General features: G+C 38.5%; 1 protein-coding gene across 4 annotated transcripts in view; it reads right to left on the bottom strand.

The window, feature by feature from the left end:
• Positions 1-2,827: 2,827 nt before the first annotated feature.
• LOC136254294 (condensin-2 complex subunit D3-L-like) overlaps positions 2,828-25,414 on the bottom strand; it is a 45,382-nt gene continuing 22,795 nt past the window's right edge. For all 4 annotated transcript variants that reach the window (XM_066046957.1, XM_066046958.1, XM_066046959.1 and 1 more), the window contains 15 exons: positions 24,797-24,926; positions 24,499-24,607; positions 20,272-20,350; positions 6,439-6,543; positions 6,246-6,315; positions 6,102-6,186; positions 5,777-5,866; positions 5,413-5,520; positions 4,912-4,971; positions 4,674-4,758; positions 4,464-4,591; positions 3,990-4,264; positions 3,628-3,770; positions 3,116-3,293; positions 2,828-2,948 (listed from right to left, as the gene is read on the bottom strand). In XM_066046957.1, coding sequence (XP_065903029.1) covers positions 2,906-2,948; positions 3,116-3,293; positions 3,628-3,770; positions 3,990-4,264; positions 4,464-4,591; positions 4,674-4,758; positions 4,912-4,971; positions 5,413-5,520; positions 5,777-5,866; positions 6,102-6,186; positions 6,246-6,315; positions 6,439-6,543; positions 20,272-20,350; positions 24,499-24,607; positions 24,797-24,926 — 1,688 coding nt within the window. In that variant the 3' untranslated portion in view covers positions 2,828-2,905. The remainder of the gene's footprint in view (positions 2,949-3,115; positions 3,294-3,627; positions 3,771-3,989; positions 4,265-4,463; positions 4,592-4,673; positions 4,759-4,911; positions 4,972-5,412; positions 5,521-5,776; positions 5,867-6,101; positions 6,187-6,245; positions 6,316-6,438; positions 6,544-20,271; positions 20,351-24,498; positions 24,608-24,796; positions 24,927-25,414) is intronic.

The raw sequence follows: 25,414 nt of genomic DNA, 5'->3' as shown, positions 1-25,414 counted from the left end.
CATTATATCAGATATAAGCTACTTCAAGTATTGTGGTAATTAAACTGAAACCATACATGCAATAGTATAGTATGCTAAAGTATAACATGAGTATAATACAGGATTTATATTAAGGCTTATTTGTATTCAATAAGCCACTGGAAATACCATATTATATCCCACCTTTTTCACAGTGTTTCGTCAAGAACACTGTGACCGCTTTATTAGAGTGATTGACTGCTCTATTAGAGTATCTCGATCTTATATGCATTTTTAAAGGGATGAAGGGGGGGCACGTGCCCTCCCCCCCTGATCTTTGTATAGTTATTGTAATTGATGATTTATTTTGTAATTCCCTAATTACATTGCTATGCTTTGCTAAGGAAGTGCATTTTGAACAAACCACTTTCAACAACTTATTACGTACAAAAGTATCTTCTCAACTGTTTTATAGTTTGTTTTTCTCGCAAATTCTCCCTACAAAACCTCAAGGCTATCCTTCATTTTCATTAGCATATACAAGGAGATACTCATTTCCTAGTAGCCTAAGAGGCCTGCTACGGTGTTTTTTTTTTGGTAGGTAAATACATGAAGAATCTAATGGGAAGGTAGTTCATGAAGTTTGTAGAGTCGCTACACCCGTATTTCAAACCGGCAAAAAGAAACCACCTCAGTGCAAACTTTGCCTATGCTATGCTTGATCAAGTTTAATACATAGTATTTAATTTCATAGGTTGACTACTCTTTACCACTAAAAGGATTTGCTTAGGTGGGTGCATATGTACAAACATAGATAGGTACACACCGAGGTACACACACACACATGTTTCTACAAAAAATTATTTCAATAAACTAGGTGTGCACCCACTGCCGGCCTTTGGCTGGCTGTGGGTGTGCCCCTGGTTAATAAGTCATGGACATGAAGAAAGACAACATTGTTGCCTATAGATAGACTAGCAAAAGCATCAAGCATTATGCCAGCATAATAGGACGATTTTCAAGAATTTTAATTAAAATGTGCAATGCGTGTGCCACAAATACTGCACGACATGAACATACTGCACATTATTATTGCATTTCATATAAAACATCCTTGTAGTGTTGTTACTTTTACTATTTCTTGACTGATTATTCACACTTTGCAGAAATAAGATCAAGATACTGTAATAGAGCAGTCACTTATTCTAATACAGCAGTCAGGAAATGCAGATAATACTCTGATAAAATAGTCAACTCTTGAGCATAACATTAATTTTGAGAGCATAATTTTGAGCATAAGCCGAATTTTTTAGCACTGCTCAAAAGCATAGACAATTTTCAAAGGCTCAAGCCTAAGAATGAGTAATGATAAAGATTAATAGTTGAGGATCATAGGAATTGATATAGGGTCAGATGTGATTTGGTGACAGTAGAAAATGTCTCATGGAATGGCCACTCTGTTGTGTAAAATATTGCGAGTCAGAAAAATAGAACAGAACTATCTCCTAGTATTGAATGGAGGCCTTATTTACATTCTTCAAGACAAGAATCTGAAGACAAGTACTTAATTGGTAGAGTTTCATCTGCACAGATCCATTGAGTGTTGAGTTGTGATTATATAACCTTATAGTTGGTCAGTTCTTCATAAACATTCTCTGGTGTAAATTTGTTGATAGTGTGGCTGTAGCTACATATCTTGGGATTAAAATAAATGGATTCACACAAAGATGACAGATTTTTACAATCTTCAGTAGTAAACACACAAGTGCTTTCTCATGAGAAATGAATTTACCAGAATTATTAAGTGGAGACAATTGTTGACAAAATCCCATTGCCTTAGCAGTGCAAAAATTTGACAAAGCAGAGATGTAGTCAGAAGTATCTTGCCTAGTTTTGAAACGCATATGATTGCTGGTGGCTTTGTGTTTGGACTTAGCTAATCACTTCAGATTTTGTGTACTTCATAAGGCGATAAAGACATCACTTGACTGGAGAGTTTTATCAGTAAACCATTATTTCTGCTTAGTCTTTCCACTTGGTGGGATGTAGGAACAACAGAGTCAACAACAGTAAAAAAACAAGTCTTTCCAACAAGTCCAATGTGGAACTGAAATACATCCAGTTGTAAAAGATCCCTTTTCACAAATCTAGTAATAAATAGCTATATATTTATATAATAGGAAAACAGTGCATAGAAATGTGAATGCATAGACCACACATATTGCACTGAGTATGCAAGCATAACTTTGAAAATTGGAGTGTCTCTGAGCACAGTCAAGCAATTTTGTAGGCTACATTAAAGATATACCATATGACAACATGCCATTTGTCTGAGATTGTGTATGAGAGTCCCAAGCCATCAGAGAAGGTATGACACACTTTAAGTGCTTAATCTGGCTTTACGGGATTATGGGGGCCTTGAATACAATTTCCAGTGCTATTTTCTTCCATTGTTTCCATTTGCCCTTCATTTCATATGGTGTACTCTTCATCATGTAATGATGTCTCCAATTGCCCTGTACATTAATATCAAACCAGTATGGTTCACCGCACCATCAAATTACACATAAAAAAGCATTCAATTGGTGCCAAGTTTTCCCTCCTAAAGTTGATTTTTAATTGCTCTGTACAAATCCTATATGAGTATGTTGTACCTCCTCTGCCAAGCCATTGGCAAACCCTTGCATCAGATTATCGGAATCGTTTATAATTAATCTCTACAGTTCTTATACATGACCTGTTGACATTTTACTTACCACATCACTGAATTATAGTATACCACTGGTGTTTTTAATTCATGTATACCACCATTGTACAAACACATACTAAGTGACTAAGTGTTTTGTGTACACCAGTCCTAGTAGCTCGATTATTATGTAAGAAAACAGTGACATAAATTTAAAAAGAAGACATACATACAGGCATACACATATCTGCTATGTAAAGTTTATGCAAACGTTACTTTCATTGGTTTCGTTGACTTCATAGGCCTGAGGAATACAAAAAGATGGACATACAAACATTATACAGACAGCAATTAATTACTTGTAACTATTATAAAATTAGCAGCATAAAACTAAAATATTATGCATTGACTATTTTAATTCTTGTACAAGTATTCTAATCTATACTCTCATCATGGTAGCTAACTACTTACTCATCAAAGTTGATGTTTATTTGTGTACTGCTCTCTTCACTGCGAGATCTCTTGCTGCTGCTACCACCGCCATCTTTAGGTTGTGTTCCTTCCTGTAGTTTATCTTGGAACAGTGCAGCTGCTATTGGTGATGGTGGAACAATGGAGCTGATGTTGAAAGAAATGGTTTCTGCCAATCCTGTTGAATAGTAACATATCATGTATACAATTTATCAATTTCACTTCACATTTTGGCTATAAGAAAGAGCACGTATGTGTGATTGCTTCCCTATGTTTTTTGTACTCCCTGGGCATATTGGTTGAGCTTTCTATTCAGTACCTATACAAAGTGACTGAAAGCAAAGTCTGTTCTCTGTAAATGTTTCTGATGAACAGAAGAATAAGTACTGAAAATTGAATGGTGATGGTATGTACATACTGTATAAGGTAATAAGAATTTACGAGTCATAAAATAAACTTATTTAAAGAATACAAAATCATGTTGGATTTGTATATGATTGGTAAAGAATTACCTCCTGGAGTGCTGGCAATACGATCTCCTGACTTGGTTGGCATTAACAGAGTTTCATTCTCTCCATCTCCCATCCCAGTGGATGGTTTAGGAGGAGGAAGACTTGGTGCTTGCATCCTAGAGATTATAGCACGAGGAGTAATCCTGTAGGAGAAATAAAATAAATAAGATGTGATCTATTTTTAATGAACACAGTATATACAATGAACCTGCATATGCTCAGTATGTATATACATATACACAAGTAATATGTAAGTGTTTCTTCAGGACTCAGAAACAACATACGTATATAAAACTGTATGTATGTGGTTGTATATCAATTGCTATGCATATAATGGTGTTACAAATGTGTTCATAACTCACCTTGAAGCAGTTGCAGCAGATTTGCGGGCTGATCTTTTAGCAGATGCGGCCAGGACAGCTTTGTTGACTGACTGTATACGAACTGATCCTGATGGAGCTGTTTGTTGTTTTTGTGGTGTTCTGGTCTTTGGTGTAATAAAATTAGCCAGTGCTGCTTTAGCTGCAGGAGTGATAGCAGGATGTGGTGTAGCCATCGGTGTAGCAGTGATGGCTACAGGAGCTCCTTGTTGGGTAGGAGGTGTGTGTAGTTCAGCAGGTGGTAATAGTGGTGATACCTAAAGATGAATCAAAACATGTTTGAATGTAACATGGAGTAACAATGATATCAAAGAAAATTTCAGTGGATTAGGTATGTATGACACAGTACAATCACTGCATACAAAAGGCATACTGACCAATATGTAAGCCTAAACAGTTAAACAAATACATATATTATGTAGAATTTTACACATTTGCATGTGTATGGCAACTTACCACTTTAGTATGGGGTGTGATAACTGCTGGGGTCTGTCCTTTGGCAGCAGCCTTCTTTTGTTCCTCCTCAAACCTGCGCAGGTCAAACTCTATTTCCTCAGCAAGTTGTTTGTCACCAGCCAAAATGTCTACAACACATACAATCACACACCAGTACATCATGACATTTACACCATGATTTTGTAACATTTTATGTATGTACGTACGTACCTGCTACATCAGTCCTGTAGTCTTTCATTAACTCCTTCAAGTACAACATTAGATCCTTCAACAGTGGAGAATGGGCCTTTTCAAACTGTACAAGTACACAACTCCGTTAAACACGAATATGTAGTCTACTACACCAAAGAAATATAGACCACCTCTTAGTATTACACGTGTTCTCTGATACATATATGTAGATGAGTAAATAGTAGCTATACAAATAGTGTAGCTATTAAAAATTTACCATGTGTTTGATGGAGACCACAATTGGTACAATATTCTCGATGACATTTTTCTTCACAATCTATGTAAGTAAGAAGAAAAAAAAAATCTAATTACACATGTATTCCATATGTACTGTACATAATAAAGGTGTATTTTTATTATCACAATGTGACTAATATGTGTTGGTAGTACACATGTATGTACACAAACCCAAAGTACTATAAGGGATTTCAGGTAGCCGTATACTAACACACATACACTCTCCATATCCGTAAAATACCAGGTTATGTTGGGAATTAAAACAGTACCAGCACACTGAAAGTCAGCTGTGCAAATATAGGCTGATGTACATATGATATATTGCTAACACGTTCATAGCAGTATTGTGTAAGGAATCTCCAGTGTAAAAACGATGAATTGCATGTCACTTGATCCCTCTTATTTACCAAACGTAATACATATGAAGCTTATACTTATACAGTGTGTGTATAAAAATAATTTACGTATCTCAACAACTGACCTGAGAAATGAGTTTGTTTCTGGCTGCAGCAACAGCAGCGCCCATCATGTCTCCTTCATCTTCAAACTCCTCAACTGCTTCACTTTGAAATGAGCTCAGCTTTATGTCCTAGGGGTATACAGTCAGGAGTGGATAAGTTCAAAAATGTACTAGTATACTACAATGGAAGTACAAGTACATAATTTTATGTACATGCACAGGATTATTAGGCTCTAGTATTGCACTTCATTTTAGAAGTACAAAACGTTACATAACTCTACTCACACGTGTGTATATTGTTGAACAAGAAAATATTTATCAGTGGATTCAATGGTACATACATACGTAGACATGTATTTCCTAATGCTAATAACAAAGTACAAACCTTGCTGGCTAGCACAAAAAGTGCATCCCTGATCAAGGGAAAAGTGGCATCATCAAATGGCAAGATGTTGTCTACCATTGCTCCCAAAACCTGCACAGCAAATGGTATAAATTCATATGGATGCATATAATATCCAACAAGACAATAGTATAGTAGCAGTTATAACTTGTAGCTACAGTGGAACAGCCATCCAAACCCATGGGACAGTCCATAAATCTGAAGCTGTGCACAAAATCATCTTAACTACTCTAACAAAACACTCAATAATGTAACAATGATTTTCAGTGCCTGTAGTTCCACTGTACTGTACATGTATGGTGGTTACTTCTTGGCAAAGTTTCGCTGACAGTTGAAATTTCTGCTCATCTGTCATGTGCTTGAGCATAAACTGGTATAGTTCCCTCCTCTTGCTGTGAGTGATGCAGACACAGTAACACAATGAACTATCATACAGTGATTCAGCTCTTACTCAACATTCATAGACCCTTTTAGTGAGAACAGTTCTCTTATTCTACTGGGCTCCTTGAACTTGTTGTAAACTGCAAGATAATACAATTGATATCGTACAGTATGTAAAACTCTAGCAGAGTTGGTTGTGTTATTAACCCCATAGAATTGCATACAAATTAAATACACACTGTTTATCACAATAAATGGCCTACCTTTGTGCTTATCATAGTTATTGTAGAAGAATATACACTCCACAAAGTGTTGGTAGAATACAGTCGGGTGTTTGGAGGTGACAAGATGAAGGAGGCAAAATTCAGCTACAAAACAATGAAATGAACTTAGTATTTGTATGCAGTAAAGATATGTGATTCTACACTGTATATGGGCATGTTCTACACATGTGAACACATCACCAAATATAGGTAATCACTAAATTGGCAAAATTAGTAGTCCTATGGTATGAACCTTGCGTCTGGTGTTTCTTTTCTTTTAGGACACACTTTTATGAAGCTTTCTGACTGTTCTATTAGCAGTAGGGTACATTGAACCACATATTTTTTGAGTTTCAGCCTCACTCTTACAAATAGTTTTGGTGAACTCTTGTTCTGAAGGAGGGATAAGCTCCCCCCAGCTGATTAAAGCTCTGCCTTTCCCCACCACCTATGGTGTTCATTCTATCTTCTCTGCATTCCTCAGTGCTGTAGCAACTTGAATTTATATAGTTCTACGTCGTAGCTATTATGGTTCCTTCAGTAGATTACATGTCACTGAAATAAGTTAGTGAAGTCACCATTAGATATGAGATTTTCTGAATTCAACAGTCCACAATTGGGGGTACCTGCACAATCAACAGTCTAGCATTCCAAGACAGAATACCCACCACCTTCCAGGGTTAAGTGCTTTCTTAATCCTAATACCCAGCAACAGCAGAGCCTACAAATAGTTTGATTCTGCATTCCTTTGGAGCCCATCTTCATATGGACTCCTACTGTAGAAATTTCAAATAATGTGTTATTGTGTACCACTGTGTGTGAGCTTATCTACACTAGCTATTCACTATGGCTACTGTATGTAGTACATCGCTGTTTACTTAATCCCTGACTCCTGAATCCATTGTAGTTACTGTCGAGTGATCATGTGATTTAGCCACATTACGCTGGAATTAATCACAGTACAGGCACCTTGGTGATCATCCATCAAATAAAATGTTGGCAGCCTTCCTTCAATGTACTGCACAATAAGTGGTGATCTGTTGACCCAAGTACAACCAGTTGCTGCTCTCCAATTAGGATACCACCAAATACAGTCACTGTTCCCATCCCATGAAACAAAAGCTCTAGTCACACACGTCATTACAACAATCAATTATCTTTGGAACAACCCCAACTGACTGGTCACATCTTCTAACAGAGCAAACTTTTAAACCAATTTTTCATGTGAGTGTCGACTGTGCAAAAGTATAGGGATCAATTGTGGAATACATAACGTGATTCACTAAAGCTGTAAGTTATGCATCTACGTGTGTACATCAATCAGCTATCCAGTACATTAGTACCATCCCCTTTCCTATGTATTGGCACCACCTTTTAGTCTAACTGACTGCCATTTATACTGCTGCAAATGCTGCCAAATTTTGAGCCAATTTTTTTTTGGGGACACTGCCCCCCTACTTTTTGATTGTCCCCCACCTGCTCTACCCTCCTTGCTATCTCCTTGTATTTTCAAGCACTAGCTATTGGTCACTAGTGGGATAGTACCTGTAGTAGTAAACTGTAAGGAATTTTATTTACTGGTATTCTTTACCAAGTGATGCTACCAAAGAAAACACTGGACATTCCACTTGATAACACCATTATGTTTTGCTACAAGGTGACAACAGTTCATCTGTTCCCATTAAAACACATCAGTGACAATTGCTAATATGTTGTTAAGGGTCTTTTAGTGTCAACTTGTGACATCAATTGATGTAAACATACAACTTGATGATGCAAACAATTTATTTTGTGAGTGCCCAGATCTCTATTGTAGTTGGTGACTAGCAGATATTGTCTTGTGTTCTTGTCAATGATAGCAGTTATTTCTTAGCTTCGATGGAGTCCTTCAACGATACAACTAGTACAGATGGGAGCTACACAGAGGTACCACTGTTTGTTAGCTACCTCAAATTGATCATGGTGACGTTGGCCCCACTAGTGATGATTATTCCTACTGGTTTGGTTTTACGTGTGATTGTCAAAGAAGAGAGCCTGCACACCAAGTACTACTTTTTGGTTGGTAATTTGCTGGCTACCGATTTTCTAGGAGTTGTGGCTAATAGTTTGCCTCAAATCATTGGCCTTATTATGCGTGTGGCAGGGTATCCAATCAAGATTAATTGCACACTTTTGAAACTGGCTAAAACACCTACTCTAGTTAGCCAACTGCTGTTTGCCAATCTTGGTGTTGATCGGTTCATTGCTATTGCATATCCATACTGCCACCGCAAGATCATGACCGACAAGTCTGTTGTCAATGTTGTAGGTGCTGTTTGGGGGATGGCATTTGCTTCTACCTTAGTCGTGGTGTCTGGATTTGGAACGAGTTACCAATATGTATCAGGGTTTGCTAGATGTCATGGCTTTAGTGGCTTCCCATTTGAGTATCTTTTCAAAGGATTGTTAATGATTTTGTCAACGGCGCTGATTATAATGATCAACATCTACTTGTATCGCAAGATCCTCAAGTCCGACAAGAAACAAAGAGAAAACATACAACTAACTGGTGCAGGATCGAGGGAAGCCACAAATTATGAAGTACTGAAAAGACACATTAAGCCAACAGTGTCCATTTTGCTTTTAGGCGGTTTGAATGGAATATTCAACTTTTTTGTCCCATTTACCTATGCAGTATCCTTCCTTGCCTTCAGTGACAGCCCAATCACAAGATTATATATCATAGAATTTCCAGTATACTTGATGGAATGGCTTCAGCTGTTTTGTAATCCCCTGGTTTACGGAATCTACATGACCGCTATCCGCGGGAAGCTTCTTGACTTTGAACTATACCACAGAATATTCCATCGCAAGAGTAAAGTTATTGTATTGAATAGGCAGTGAACAAGCGTACACATGTGGTAGATAGTAGACTTCTTAGTAGTTGTACTGTGTAAACAATGTATGTATCTTATAATACATACTTAAGTACATTACATATACACTAGAGCTGAGCGATACTGCCATTTTAGTATCACGATCGATACTAAAGCCACTATTCACGATACTGAATAGTTCACGATACTTACAAATATGTCAATCATAGCTGGTGCTACATAGAAAATTATTGATGGAGCAGGTGAACTGCTGTGTATTTAGTGTACGTAGTTGGTCTTAGAGATGAAAAAGAAAACAGCACAAGGGATACTGACAACAATGTTCTGAGCACAGGGGTAAGTACTGCAGCTGACAATGTTGTGACCATCAACAGCAGTAAAGGGGACAGTTACAGCAGCATAGTAGGCATCGAAGACAGCATGGGTGACAGTGACTGCAATGACAACACAGGATATGTACATCGATGAAGGGGAGGCTGACAACACAGAAGATGATACAGAAGGATTCTATAACATGGACTTGAGCACAGTGAAGAATGACAATGTATGGTGACAATGATACAGTAGGTATTAGTGATAGTCACAGAGTGCAGGATGACAGTGCAGGGGACCTTCCCAACAATGTAGTTTAACAATAGTGTGATAAGTATAAACAATGATATTGTATTACACAATACAATTGTTACATCCAATACAGGTGACAATGGTGCTGTCCTTACTGCATGTAGCATTGCAGCAGCATCTGTTACTTTTGAGTGTGATGAGTGACCCGAATCCAAATCCGTCTTCCTATCCACATACTTGTCTTCGTGCATCAGATTGCCTTTGCCTAAAGAACTATGTTTGGATTCACTACTGGGAACATGTCAATGGTATATTCTGTTGAGCCAGCATTATCTTTGCACCTGAAAAAAAAAAGGTGGACAAGTGCCAAGATGGTTTGTGACAGAGGAGTTCAATAACTGGATAAATGTTTCCCCAAAGACTGATATTCAATCTATAGGAAGGACTTTCATTTAACTTCTTTAAAGAAAATGAGCTTGTAAAGTGATACAATGACCCATCTAAGCCTTTAACAGTCAGTGCAACAGTAAAGTGTTGAGGCAACTGAAACACAATCAAAATGTAATAGAGCTGCTTTTAAAGGTAATTTCATTGAGATGGTCCATTTCAGAGCTGAAACTGCATGAGACTAACTTTTAAAGAATACTGTTTATACATCAAACACTAGTCAAGAGCAGTTGATGTCCATCATTAGTGACCAAATCTGCAGTGCCATTTTAGAGAAGGTGAAGATTAGCAACCTATTATTCTATCATTGCTGATGAAGTTTGTGACACCTCGAGCAACTACCAATTTCACTTCGCTATGCTTTCAACGGTAGTGTTAAAAAAGTTTTTATGGATTTTGTCCCTGTTATAGAATCTAATCAAAAACAGCCAAGCTGTAAAAAAAAGGTGCGGCCCCCAAAAAGGCCATGGTGAAAAAAAATGTGAAATCCAAGGTGGCGGCCAAGAAATGGCTGTGATGGTAGGTTAATGGTTACATTTTAATAACGACAATTCAGGTGAATTTGGTGCCAAGACCAAGCGGCACAAAATTCACCTGAATTGTCATTATTAAAATGTAACCATTAACCTACCATCACAGCCATTTCTTGGCCGCCACCTTGGATTTCACATTTTTTTTTCACCATGGCCTTTTTGGGGGCTGCACCTTTTTTTTACAGCTTGGCTGTTTTTGATTAGATATCACTTCTTTTTGTATTTGTATACTGCAAAGCCGGCCTATAGCTGGCTTTGGGGCTTTTTTAACCCATGTGTTTTTTTCTTTACTACAGGAAGAAGAAAAGAACTTAAAGAAGAATTTTAGTACTTCAATTATTTTTGATTTTATTAGTAATTATACAAATTATATACATATATTTATTACATGCCCATTATTCCCCACAGGATATTTTTCTGCAGCTGATCTCTCTACTGGGTGACTTGAAATGTTGCTGAACTATATACAGGATGGTTTCTTTGTAGCTGAACTCTCTACAAGGTAACCTCTTCTAGCTGGTCTCTCTACAGGGTATTTTGTTTCTAGCTGAACTCTCTACAGGTGATTTGTTTGCAGCTAAACTCTCTACATGGTAGTGTCTTTTTAGCCGAACTCTCTACATGATGGTTTCTTTGTAGCTGAACTCTCTATAAGGTGACTTCGTCTAGCTGAACTCTCTACAGGGTGATTTTTTGTAGCTGAACTCTCTGTAGGGTGATTTGTTTGCAGCTGAACTCTCTACATGATGGTTTCTTTGTAGCTGAACTCTCTACAAGGTGACTTCGTCCAGCTGATCTCTCTATGGGGTGATTTGTTTCTAGCTGAACTCTCTACAGGTGATTTGTTTACAGCTAAACTCTCTACTAGGTGGGTTTCTTTGTAGCTGAACTCTCTACATGATGGTTTCTTTGTAGCTGAACTCTCTACAAGGTAACTTCTTCTCTACAGGGTGATTTGCTGTAGTTGAATTCTCTACAAGGTGGTTTGTATGAGGCTGAACTCTCTACATGGCGGTTTCTTTGTAGCTGAACTCTCTACAGAGTGATTTGTTTGCAGCTGAACTCTCTACATGATGGTTTCTTTGTAACTGAACACTCTACAAGGTGACTTCTTCTAGCTGATCTTTCTACAGGGTGAATTGTTGTAGCTGAACTATCTACAAGGTAACTTCTTCTAGCTGATCTCTATACAGGGTAATTTGTTTGTAGTTGAATTCTGTACAGGTGGTTTCTTTGTAGCTGAACTCTGTACATGATGGTTTCTTTGTAGCTGAACTCTTTACAAGGTGACTTCTTCTAGCTGAACTCTCTACGGGGTAATTTCTTTGTAGCTGAACTCTCTATATGATGATTTCTTTGTAACTGAACTCTCTACAAGGTAACTTCTTCTAGCTGATCTTTCTACTGGGTGATTTGTTTGCAGCTGAACTCTCTACATGGTGGTTTCTTTGTTGCTGAACTCTCTACAAGGTGAATTCTTCTACCTGATCTCTCTACAGGGTGATTTGTTTGTAACTGAACTCTGTACAAGTGCATTTTTGTGGGTGATCTCACTGCAGGTTGATTTGTTTGTAGCTGAACTCACTAAAGGGTGATTTTGCTTGTAGCTGAACTCCTTGCATTGTATCTAGTTTCTAGCTGATCTCTCTACAGGGTGATTTGTTTGTAGCTGATCTCTCTACAAGTTGATTTGTGTGTAGCTGATCTCTCTGCAGGTTGATTAATTTGCAGCTGATCTCTCTACAAGGTAATTTGTTTGTAGCTGAACTGTCTGTAAAGTGATTTATTTGTAGCTTATCTCTCTGCAGGTTGATTTGTTTTAGCTGAACTCTCTACAGGGTGATTTACTTGTAGCTGAACTCCTTACATTGTGTCTAGTTTCTAGCTGATCTTTCTACAGGGTGATTTGTTTGTAGCTGATCTCTCTACAAGTTGATTTGTGTGTAGCTGATCTTTCTACTGGTTGATTTGTTTGTAGCCGATCTCTCTACAGGGTAATTTGTTTGTAGCTGAACTCTGTACAAGGTGCTTTTTTGTAGGTGATCTCACTGCAGGTTGATTTGTTTGTAGCTGAACTCACTAAAGGGTGATTTGCTTGTAGCTGAACTCCTTACATTGTGTCTAGTTTCTAGCTGATCTCTCTACAGGGTGATTTGTTTGTAGCTGAACTCTCTATAAGGTGATTTGTTTGCAGCTGAACTCTCTACATGGTGGTTTCTTTGTTGCTGAACTCTCTACAGGGTGTTTTGCTTGTAGCTACTCTCTACAGGGTGATTTGTTTCTAGCTTATCTCTCTACAGGTTGATTTGTGTGTAACTGATCTCTCTACAAGCTGATTTGTTTGTAGCTGAATTCTCTGCAAAGTGTTTTGTTTGTAGCTGACCTCTCTTCAGGGTGATTTGTTTCTAGCTGATCGCTCTACAGGTTGGTTTGTTTGTAGCGGAACTCTCTACACGGTGATTTGCTTGTAGCTGAACTCCTTACATTGTGTCTAGTTTCTAGCTGATCTCTCTACAGGGTGATTTGTTTGTAGCTGATCTCTCTACAAGTTGAATTGTGTGTAGCTAATCTCTCTGCAGGCTGATTTGTTTGTAGCCGATCTCTCCACAAGGTAATTTATTTGTAGCTGAACTGTCTAAAAGGTGATTTGTTTGTAGCTGATCTCTCTGCAGGTTGATTTGTTTTAGCTGAACTCTCTACAGGGTGATTTATTTGTAGCTGAACTCCTTACAGTGTGTGTAGTTTCTAGCTGATCTCTTTACAGGGTGATTTGTTTGTAGTTGATCTCTCTATAAGTTGATTTGTGTGTAGCTGATCTCTCTGCAGGTTGATTTGTTTTAGCTGAACTCTCTACAGGGTGATTGCTTGTAGCTGAACTCCTTACATTGTGTCTAGTTTCTAGCTGATGTCTCTACAGGGTGATTTATTGTAGCTGAACTCTCTTCAGGGTGATTTGTTTCTAGCTGATCTCTCTACAGGGTGACTTGTTTCTAGCTGAACTCTCTAAAGGTGATTTGTTTGCAGCTGAACACCCTGCAAAGTGTTTTGTTTGTAGCTGATCACTCTAAAGGGTAATTTGTTTGTAGCTGAACTCTCTCCACAGTGACTTGTGTGTAGCTGAATTCTGTGTAACTGAATTCTCTAGAGAGTGACTTAATTGTAGCTAAATTCTCTACACAGTGCATGACTTGTTTATAGCTGAACTTTCTTCAGTGTGACTTGTAATGTTCTGAATCTCTATAGTGATATATTTGCTTAACTCTCCACATGGTGACTGTCTTCTTGCTGAACTGTCTATAAGATTAACTGTTTGCAGCTGAACTCCCTACAGAATAACTTGTGATGTAATAAAATTCTATAATGGAGTAAATAAATTAGCCGAATGCTCTATTAGGGTGACTGTTCTATTAGAGTATCTCGATCTCGCATTTGCTACACGGAGTTGGCTTTCGAATCATAACTCAGTGGTTTGTAATCCGATTCTTCTGTACTACTGCAAGGACTTTCTATGAAGATTATTCCAGCTATACACCGATTTTCAGCTCATTGCTCTAAGCGGTTTGCCTAGTAGGCGTGAAAACTAATACTTTATTGTTCATAAAAATCGATCGCGTAATTGTGACACAGGTTGGGTTTTGTGTCATATCTCCGTGGTCTTTATCTCGATTCCTTTCAAACCACCAAAAGGCACTCCTACGATGGTTACTCCATCTACATAGCAATTTTCAACTCATTCCATGAAGCGGTTTACCCTGTAGGCGTGACAACAAATCGATCTTGTTTTACGCGAATAATCGGTCATAACTCCTGAACCATTCATCGGATTTGTACCAAATTTGATGCTAGGATTCGCCTTTGGACTCCCTTTCTGTGTGCCAAATTTCAAGGCGATCGGAGTACGCGTTTGCTTGTTATAGCAATTTTTGCAAGTGTGCGAAAAGACGAAGAAAAAAAAAACGAAGAAAAAAAACGAAACTTTGGCAGCTCGTATCTCGGAAATGGCTGGAGCGATTTCCTTCAAATTTGGAATGTAGACTCCCTTGGCTGGCGGGCAACTGTGTAACAAATTTGGTTCCAATCAGATAAGTGATGACCGAGATACAAAGGTGTGAAAATGACGTTTTCGTTCTTCCTGTCAATATACTCACGGTGTGGCGCGCCGGCTTCTTGGGCCGCACGACACACTATCGTGTGTCTTGATCACAGATAGTGCTAGCTGAAACTATATCGCATTGTTTGGCATTGTGGAAACTTCCACTTATGAATCGTAGATGATGGAAGTTCCAGCAAGGTCTGACAGTATAGCACTGAGTTTGGAACAGGTTCCAATGGCACTGCACACCCATTGTACTGCACATCAGCTTAACCTTGTTGTTGTTACAGCTTGTAGCATACGTCATACATATATACGTGAAATGACAAGATTCTTCAAGTTTTCTGCTAAATGACAAGCACTGCTGGATAAGGCTATGGATGCAACCATTCCAGCACCAAGCTCGCTGGATAGAGTGAATTGACTTGCATGTTGTGTTTTTGGAACTAATTCCAGCTGTGCATAGAACACTGCAAGCTGTGACATCTCCTACAAATTACACTGATCTAGGTATTGGAATAGAGATGGTAAAACAGTAACCAAAGCTAGTGGTTTTCTGTACCAGTTACAATCATCATTCTCCCCTCCTTTTGGTGTCATTTATTACCTTGTTGAGGTGCTACCCAATTTTAGACAATGGTATGCAGCATTTCGTTTGATGTGTGGAGGTCTCTTATTTGCGAAGAAACCTGGTATCAGGTGTCTTACTTGTAAGACACCCGACAGTTGTTTACAACCACAATGTGGCCTACAGTAATGCAATTAGCCTTTTGTGGGCAATTAGTATTTCGCACATCAGTAAACACCAAGCGATTGCGAGCAGATTATTACAAAGAAAGTACACTCAGGTACGCTGTTATCGTGGGTAGCTCAGCGGATTTATAGACCATCGTGGTACAAGCCATTAATTCAGTTTGTGGCCTTGGCCATATTAAAGCACGCTCTGTAGATCATGCAAGACAGCCATGTTGGCACTGGCTATTCCCATTTGCTGCCATTCACACGTATCTATAATGCCTCAAACATACTTTTTATTGACTTTACAAACCTTCAGTTATTCGCGTTTCATGGCTTGCGCACGAGTTTGCACGACCTCACATCTTTTGCTCGCTGAAATACCCTAGGTGTTTACAATGGGAACTCTCTATACTAACTCACTGCTTCTACGCCATTGTCTAAAACACTTAGACACTCACAATAGGCGTCTTCGAGGATTTAAAAACCATCGGTGACGTCAATAATTACCTCGGCTGCGCCTCGGTAATTATTGACGTCACCTCAGGTTTTTAAATCCTCGAAGACACCTATTGCGAGTGTCTAACTATTACTAAGGGGCTGATGTGCAAATTCCAGATGGAAGCTGTAGATGTGTTGTATGCACACAGAGATGAAGTGAGTGATTATCACATTTGAGAATACGAGGAGGAATTCTGAGCAAGAATTTATAAGAATGCCTTTTGCTAAGTCTTGGTGTGCTAAGTCAAAATTCTCCACCATTCAAGTCTTTACCAAGTTTAGTAGCTCGTGCTAACCAGATTCACAATCCACAGAGGATTACTAAAGAGTTACCCCTTTTTATACTTCATGTCATTAGCGAACTGCATCAAATGTTTCTGGATGGTCCTTCTTGTGGCCTTGGTCTTATGCACCTCTGTCCTAGTCAGTATGTTATAGATACTGAGGATACACATAACGAAACTGCATGCAGACAGACCAGCTAAATTTAATTCTATAGACAGCTTGTGTCTTTACTCCAATCCAGTGAACACAATTGCAGGATCTATGTATAACAGTTAAATCGACATATTTAATAATTTACACAATTGTATAAAAATCTATATGGGTGGTTTGGCTAAACTTCTGCACTAGTAAATTCATTTTACTAGAACAAAGTGTTTCACAGCATTTCCAATTTATTTTCATCAAAGCAAGCCCACTTAAATGTTCTTCAGTCATGGTTGATCAACAAGATTTGATCACCTTTACTGGCTGAAATTTCTTTCACTTTCACCTATTAACTTTTTGGGTGCTTCATTCTCCTCCTCTCTCCATTTCCTAACCCTTATTTTGGAGAACATAACAAAGGTGTGGAAAGTCATCGTGATTAAACTCTACTGCTTCAGAAAGACTCACTGGAATGACTGCAATTTGAAATCTTCACACTAGTGCTTGAAAATCACTGCAGATTTCATGAGCTTAAGACAGTTTTCTGGAAGGTATTTCCCTAGTTTGTATGTTTCACATGCTAGTCTAGTGTGCCTATGTGCTTTGCACACTAAGGTACACCTTCCTCCATGTGCCAGCTGTAAGTTACAGAAGTACACCTCCCATAAACTCCCTTTCAAAAATTGTGGATCCACCACTGTTTGTATCTCCAGCCCTCCTCAACACAAATCTGGTGAACTACTGTACATCTTCCACCAGTCACCTGACATGTGATTCTGCCACCATGCCTGATAAAATAAAGCAGTGCTGAAATTCTTCGTGGGCAATGGCCAACAATTGTGCTACCTTTCATAACTGCATGTCATGTGATAACTAGTCAATGCCATGTGTTGGTACCTTGTGTGCAAGTGAAATAATGGAGCACATTTTCAACATCAAGTACTAGCTCATGGCTTCATACAAAGATACCTGGGATGTACCAACTGGTGAAATATTGCAATGTCAAAAAGAGGTCAGTAATGTCCATGATTTCGAAGAAGTGCATCTGTTTAAAAGACCAACATGGCCACACAGGATTATCCATATACGTATCTTGCAATATGTACGTAGTGGTATTAGATATTATAAAGGGATGTGTGTACACATATATGTAGCTACTCTTGCAGTGAACAAGCATTCTAGCAGATTCTTACCAAGCATCATTGGGTTCCCATTATTATGACTATTCACCAAAAATATTACCCGCCAACGTTGAATCGCCAAAATTTTGTACATTGTACAGTATTTGAGTAATCAAGGAAGCTGAATACTACAAGATGTGTAAACATAAAACAATAAGACTGGACTGACCAACACTAATAGCCAAGGAATAAAAATCATGAAAAAACTGATAAATTAAATTACGTATATAAACACACAGAAATCATGTACAATGATTTGTACCACAGAATGTACAGTATAGAATACACAAACATTTGGTAATTCTATCACAGAATAATACAATACTATTTATTTGAATTCTAATTGTACACTAAATAATTAGCATATATAGTTATGTTGTCTATCTATACGAAATATTGCAAGTACGCATGTAGTAAATGGTACATTTACTAGTATTCTTTGTCAGTACTACAATCAAAGTTAATATTTGACATTCCACTTGATAACACAATTTACCATGTGGTCATAGTGCATCTGTTACGTAGTATCAAATCAGTGACAATTGCTAGTATGCTGTGAAGAGCCTTATGAATGTTAGCTTAATACGTCAGTTGATGCAAAAATACCACTTGATGTCACAAATTTGTAAGGTTTGAGTGTGAAAACCTTTGTAGTTGACAGTTGTAGAGAGAGAGAAAGTTAGTGGTTGCAGAGAGAAAATTGCCTTACCTTCTTGTCAGTATTAGCAGCTATTCTTAGCTTCAATGGAGTCTTCCAATGGTACTGCAGCTGGGGAGGTACCACTGTATGTTAGCTACCTCAAATTGATCATGGTGACGTTGGCTCCACTTGTGTTGGCTATTCCTACTGGCTTGGTATTGCGTGTGATTGTCAAAGAAGAGAGCCTGCACACCAAGTACTACTTTTTTGTCGGTAATTTGCTGGCTACCGATTTTCTAGGTCTTGTGGTAGAAAGCTTGCTCCAAATTGTTGGTCTCATCATACACGTGGCAGGGTATCCAGTTCAGCTTAATTGTGTACTCATAAAGGTGTTTGAGACACCTACTTTTACTAGCAGACTGCTGTTTGCCACCCTCGGTATTGATCGATTCATAGCCATCGCATATCCATACCATCACCGCAAGATCATGACAAACAAGTTCATTGTTGGTGTTATAGCTGCTGTTTGGGGTATGTCGATCGCTACTAATTCACTATTAGCATCTGGAGGATATTTCCGATATGTGCCTGCATTTGCCAAGTGTTTTGGCTTGGGTGGCTTTCCAGTGGGCTATGCCTTTCAGATTGTCCTGACAATTTCATCAACAGCATTGATTATAGCGATCAACGTCTACTTATATCGCCAGATTCTCGAGTCCAACAAGAAACGAAGGGAAAACATGCAGCTAACTGGTGTAGGCTCTAAGGAAGCCACCAATCACGAAATGCTGAAGAACCACATTAAACCAGCAGTGTCTGTTTTGCTTCTCGGCGGATTGGATGGGATATTCAATCTGGCTATCCCAGTCACGCACATAATATTGCGCATTACCTATGGTAGCAATTCGCTCACAAGGTTGTATTTCGTAGAATTTCTGGTATTCGCAATCGAGGTTTGCCAAGTAACCTGCCACCCCTTGGTTTATGGGATCTACATGACTGCTATCCGCAAGAAGCTATTCGACTTTGAACTGTACCACAGAGTCTTCAACCGCCAGAGCAAGGTTATTGTACTGAACAGGCAGTGAAGAACACTTGATAACTTGTAGATATTGACCTACATATATACAGTATCCTTATTCACACTTGATGTTACAAGCTTGGAATGTACAGTAACTCAGTAGTGTATATGCTTCATTATTGCTGTAACACTGGCTGGGTTATGTATACTTGTGTACATTTCAATATGTATATCACTAATATTGTTGTAACTTCATTTTGTGTGCAATTACTATTAATTTATCTTGCTCTGTATGCAATATTTATTCACTTACATACTTTGTTAGGGGTTTCCATTGTAGCCAAATGACTGTTCTATTGGAGTAATTAATCTATAGCTGAACTCTCTACAAGATGATTTGTTTGTAGCTGAACTAGCTACATGGCGATTTATAACATAGCTGAATTCTCTACAGAGTGACTTGTAGCAAAACTAAACAGGGCGACTGGTAGCATAGCTGAACCCTCTACAGGGTTGGTTATTGGCAATACCACAGAGCTCTATATATCAGTTGGCTTGCAGGAGGAATTCCTGAGTGGTGGCCTGGAGTTAACATGAACTAATGATATACTTTGTGATGTATTAGAATGTTTGTGTGTTATATTTATAGAGTATATGTATAAGAAGGTACTGGTCGGTTTTTAGAGGTACTGGTCACTTTGAAACACTGCCGGCCAGTGTGGGCAGAACCCTGTATTTGTAAGCAGTGTGCACACATTATGCTTTCTCAGTTGTGTGACTTGTTACTATGAGACCTGATAGCCACATGCTTACCATATCTCTTGAGCTCATCATCCACTAACGTACTAAGGAACCGGAAGAACAAGGAATCCTTCCATTTTACATAATCTTCCTATAAACAACAGATGTACAGTACTGTCTGTAATATAAAAATTAACAATTATGCACTGTGTGTATATGTATGTACACCAGCTCAGTTGTAACAAGGGTACAACTTCACTGTCAGTTATGTATGACACATACATATCATATTCATGGCATACTTACACATTAAATTGCTTTCCCAGTTTTGCACACATGAGTATGTGAGTATGTATATATGACACTAACATGTTACACAACATATAGTTACCCTATATGACCCCTAGGAATCATCTAGCATTCAGGTGACTGAAAAAAATTCATGCTGAAGATGTTTACAAAATCACCTTTAAAGAATGTGTTAAACTAAACACTTTTGTAAACAATAAAATTTTATGAATTCTGATTACTCAACGGTAGCCCTCATAAAAAAAACTTTACGTAGTGTAATCGTGATACGATCTGTGATATGTAGTAAATTAGCATTAAGTAATACGTAATTTAAGGTAACATATTAAGCAAGATGTGACATAATTACGGTTTGTACGTAAGGAGTTTAAAGCAGCTAAAAGAGCAGTTACAGTTCACTCTATAAGTAGAGTAGCAGTGTGTCATTAAAAGTTTTGCCTTGCGAGTTTTTGCTGAGGCCAGCAGCAGAATTTGCCATCTTCGCTTAATCTACGTATCTGCAAAACCCATATTGTTATCACAGATTTTTGCCCTTGTCAGTGAGTTACTGTCATTCTTCATTGCTGCAAAATAATTATGTCGATTGTCACATGCCTTCGCCTTTATCACTGAGACCTGTTCTGATTAGTCACTGTGTCAGCCAGCTTAGCTGCAGAAGCTGTTTATTTGTCACCATTCCTTCGAAATTCTTTTTCTGAAGTGCACAAGTAGCTAACCGTCTTCTACAGTTAGCATCACAGGATCTGTTGTTTCTTTTGTCTGAATACCTTTAGTGACAAGACAAGGTAAATGTTATTGTTTATTGTTATTATTATGGTACGAGTTTACTAGATGGTGATGCTTCGTGGTAGAGCTGTGAACCTGATAACAAATTCAAAACTGGTTAACTGGCTACCAATAACTGGCAGTTACCGGTTAACTGGTTTCTGTGTAGTGGTGTTATACAAATGTAATTTAGAATATATACATAAAGTCTTTACTAATCAATACATGCTTTACAGGTGTTGTGAAGACCACCCTCGGCATTATGGAATCAAGTTTTATGATAAATGTTTCATTGTTTTTGTAATTTTTTTTTACAAAAAAGTGAATTACTGACTTACAACTGTTTTACAGTACTACTCAATGTCATATCTACTAATCTAACTGACTGTCACTTTAGTCGCTGATAAGGCAACTTCACTGGTGGTAGGTTATCATGTAAGAAACCAACTTCTCCACATTCTCTGGTTCTAAAACACACCTCTTCGCTGTCACAACATTACCTGCCGTACTAAAGAGTCTTTCAGAAGGAACTGATGTTGCCACTATCCCTAAATATTTTTTTGCCATGCATGATAAGTTTGGATAAGAGTGCTGATGATCCTTCCGCCACTCCAGTGGCTTCCCTTTCAATGGGTCCAATATTGGTTCAGATTTGTAACGGCTTAACTCGGCTATCACCAGTTCATTGTAGGAAACTGTCACAGAGGTGTCTGTGTTTTCAGAAAAGGAGGTTCCCAATAATTTTTCAAGTATGCACTTCTTTCTCACTGGCTCACCACTACTATGATCACCATCTGGTGGTTGTTCATGTTCATCTAATACCATGAGTTCAGGTTCTTCACTTCCATCAGAAGTTGGAGCTGGTGGAGAAAATGTACTTACAATTTCATTGAACAGACAGTCGATTGTATTGGTCTGTTCCACTTCAGTTAAATGTATTAATGACTTTAAACGAGGGTCAAGGAGGGATGCTTTATTCATCAACTCACAGATTTCATTGTCTTGGTACCTGGTTTTCAAGTCATCATTGATAGCTCTTTTCACTCTGGAAATTACTGGAAAGTCTCCACCTTCCTCCAGATTCTTCCGTATTTTATCCAGAATAGGCCCTAGAACAGATAAGGTAGGGTACCTGCTAGCGCTAAGGTAAACAGTAGCATCCTTAAATGGTTCTAAAAGTTTGCACAAATCTTCCAGTAGCCTCCATTCTGTAGGGGAGTGTTCCAAATGTAATAAGTCTCTGTGGTTATGAAGCACAGCAGCAACAACAGCTTGTTGCTCACATAACCTTTCAATCATGTCATAAACTGAATTCCATCGATGCGGAACTGCCTGAATTAACTTGTGATGAGGCAAGCCTAATAGCTGTTGCTTTTCTCCCAATTTCTCAAAATCAAGACGAGAATTGTTAAAAAGCTCTACTACCTTTCTAGCTCTGGCTACAGCTGTGTGCACTTCTGGTAAAGCAAAAGCTCTTTGCACAGACAAGTTCAATGTGTGGCCAGAACAAGGTAAGTTAAGTATCTTGAGGTCATCTTTCAAGGACTTCTTAATGTTACTGCCATTATCTGTTACAAAAGCTACAACATCTTCATCCAGTTGGATGCACCACTCAGACAGCGCAGCAGTGATTGCTTCACTAATGTGGGTGTGGTCATGTTCACCAGGTAAATGTTGGCATTGTAGCTGATTACTGACCATTTCAAACTCCTCAGTAACATAATGCACTGTGAGAGAAAAGTAGCCATCACCAGCCCTTGACGTCCACATGTCAGTGGTAAGTGTAATGCACTGTTGTCCACTTAATGATCCTCGTACTGCACGCTTCATTTCACAGTACTTCCGGTCAATATGATTCATTACAGTTCTTCTACATGGGACGACGAAACGAGGCTCCGCTACATCCATAAGGTTTAAAAACCCAGCCCTGTCAACAACACTCACCGGTCTCAAATCTCTCGAAATAAACTCCACAACAGCATTGGTAAGTTCTAGTGCTCGAGCCGAATTCTGTGGTAACCTTTTCACACCTGACGATCGAACAAAACTATCCATGGTTGTAGAGAGATTTAAATCACTTTCATATAACTCGTCGTACTCTTTTCTGTGGTTAGTTCGTAAATGGTTCTTCAAGTTTGTTGTGCCGCCTCCGTGAGCAACTTTCTGAGCTCAGAGTTTACAGGTAACACGCTTATCTCTCTCAGCGGCCCCACTCCTGTTCTTTTCGACACCGAAATATTTCCACACTGCTGACTTTTGTCAGGAAGAGTAAACAGCTAAGTCCAGTGCTGCTGCACTGCTATGGTTTGAGTGGTCCACTGCCATTTTACTTCTGCCTCAATACCATGCACGTGCACCAAAGAAAAACCGGTTAAACTATTTCACTAACTGATTAACTGTAATATTTTTATTAACCGGTCAGTAACCGGTTTTTTTAAAACCGGTTCACAGCTCTACTTCGTGGGTATAGCTTGGTGGGCGCTTTAAAGCTCCTGCTAGCTAGCTATGTACAACACTAATGCATATATTTGTATTATATTATCACTATGATAATAAACATTTTAAAAAGTGTGGTGCATGCCCTTTTCAGCCGGCTTCACTCAATCAGTCCATCTTAGAAACAACATGCATGGATTAACAAGCGCAAGGTCTAAAGTTGCATACATACGTACGTAGTATGGTGCAAGTGATTAAAAACTCGTTCATTAAAGAGCGTGACACCCATTTCACTTATGAATATTCATTCCAAACGAAGTGAGACAAACACTTGTGGGTGAAAAGGATGTCATGCCCTTTAATGTGTGAGTTTTTAATCGCTTGCATTCTCGTGAGATGATGTTGCATTTGAGCCGTAACTATATGTGGATTGTACATTTGCCAAACTATGCGGACTGTACATGTAACAGCTCGTAATCTGATTCATAATTAATAGTGATTAAACTTCCGTAATACACATCATGATATGAATAGTAGTACGGTCCAAAACGTAAAGTTTCTTTTTGTGAGGCCTACCATACATACTACAATCATTTTCAGATTTTGGTTAACTATAGCTTCTGATAACTGGAGTTTGGATAACTGCTGAATTCCCACTATAACACACACACACACACACACACACACACACACACACACACACACACACACACACACACACACACACACACACACACACACACACACACACACACACACACACACACACACACACACACAATCCTTTACTTGCAGCAGATGTGTTAAGAGGGTTAACGTCTGTTTTCTCACTAAAACTGATTCATCTTTCAAGCATGCAGAGATCTTGGGAACATACAAGTCCACTTTAGAACTATACCTAAAGAGGAGATCCTTAATTACTATCAGTGTACACAGTTACTAATCACGTGTATGCACTAAAATGGGCTTGTAATAGGGATTACCCATATATATATTTTTGCAAAAATCCTGTACCCAACACACTGGAAAGTTACAGTTTAGAATGACACTATATGATGACTACTAGATGATGTACACTACAGCTCACCTAACCATGAGGTCACACAACACTACAATGATGTTGTTCCTGATGACTGGATGCTCTGACTGCTCTAACTCCATTGCCATCTGCACCACTGACTTCTCAACAAGCTCCAAGTGTTGTAAACATAGTTTACCTAAACAGTAGACAAGTTAAGAAATGTGTAAAATGGTATACAAACACAAGTTTATATGTATACACATGACTATATCTTTAGTGCCATTGTGGAAAACTACCACAAATAATATCAATTATCATATTGTATACCATAATGCTTATAGCCATGGTTAAACAGTGTAATAATAGCCATAGCTCATACAGTAGCTGGCTACCTTGGATAGTAGTCACATCACAATGTTAAATTATTGTTAAAAGTTGCTTTCAGATAAGAGTCATGGCTTGTTTTCAAATACGTTGGTGGACGTGTTGATACGATGTGTTTAAAGCAGAAGCCAGTCAAAGGAGTTATTGCAACTAGGAGATAGCATTGAGTCATATGTGGATAGCACTACCGAAGGATGAGATCAGTCATTCAAAAATCTCTTCATGCTCACTGCTACACAATAGTAGCCACTGGAACCACTAGGCACCTTTTAAATAATAGTCACATGCTTTTCTTAGCTG

The sequence above is a fragment of the Dysidea avara genome, chromosome 4 (assembly GCF_963678975.1).
Source record: "Dysidea avara chromosome 4, odDysAvar1.4, whole genome shotgun sequence".
In the NCBI taxonomy this organism is placed as follows: domain Eukaryota; kingdom Metazoa; phylum Porifera; class Demospongiae; order Dictyoceratida; family Dysideidae; genus Dysidea; species Dysidea avara.
Note: the sequence above shows the minus strand (reverse complement) of the source record. Positions and strands in the feature narration are given on the sequence as shown.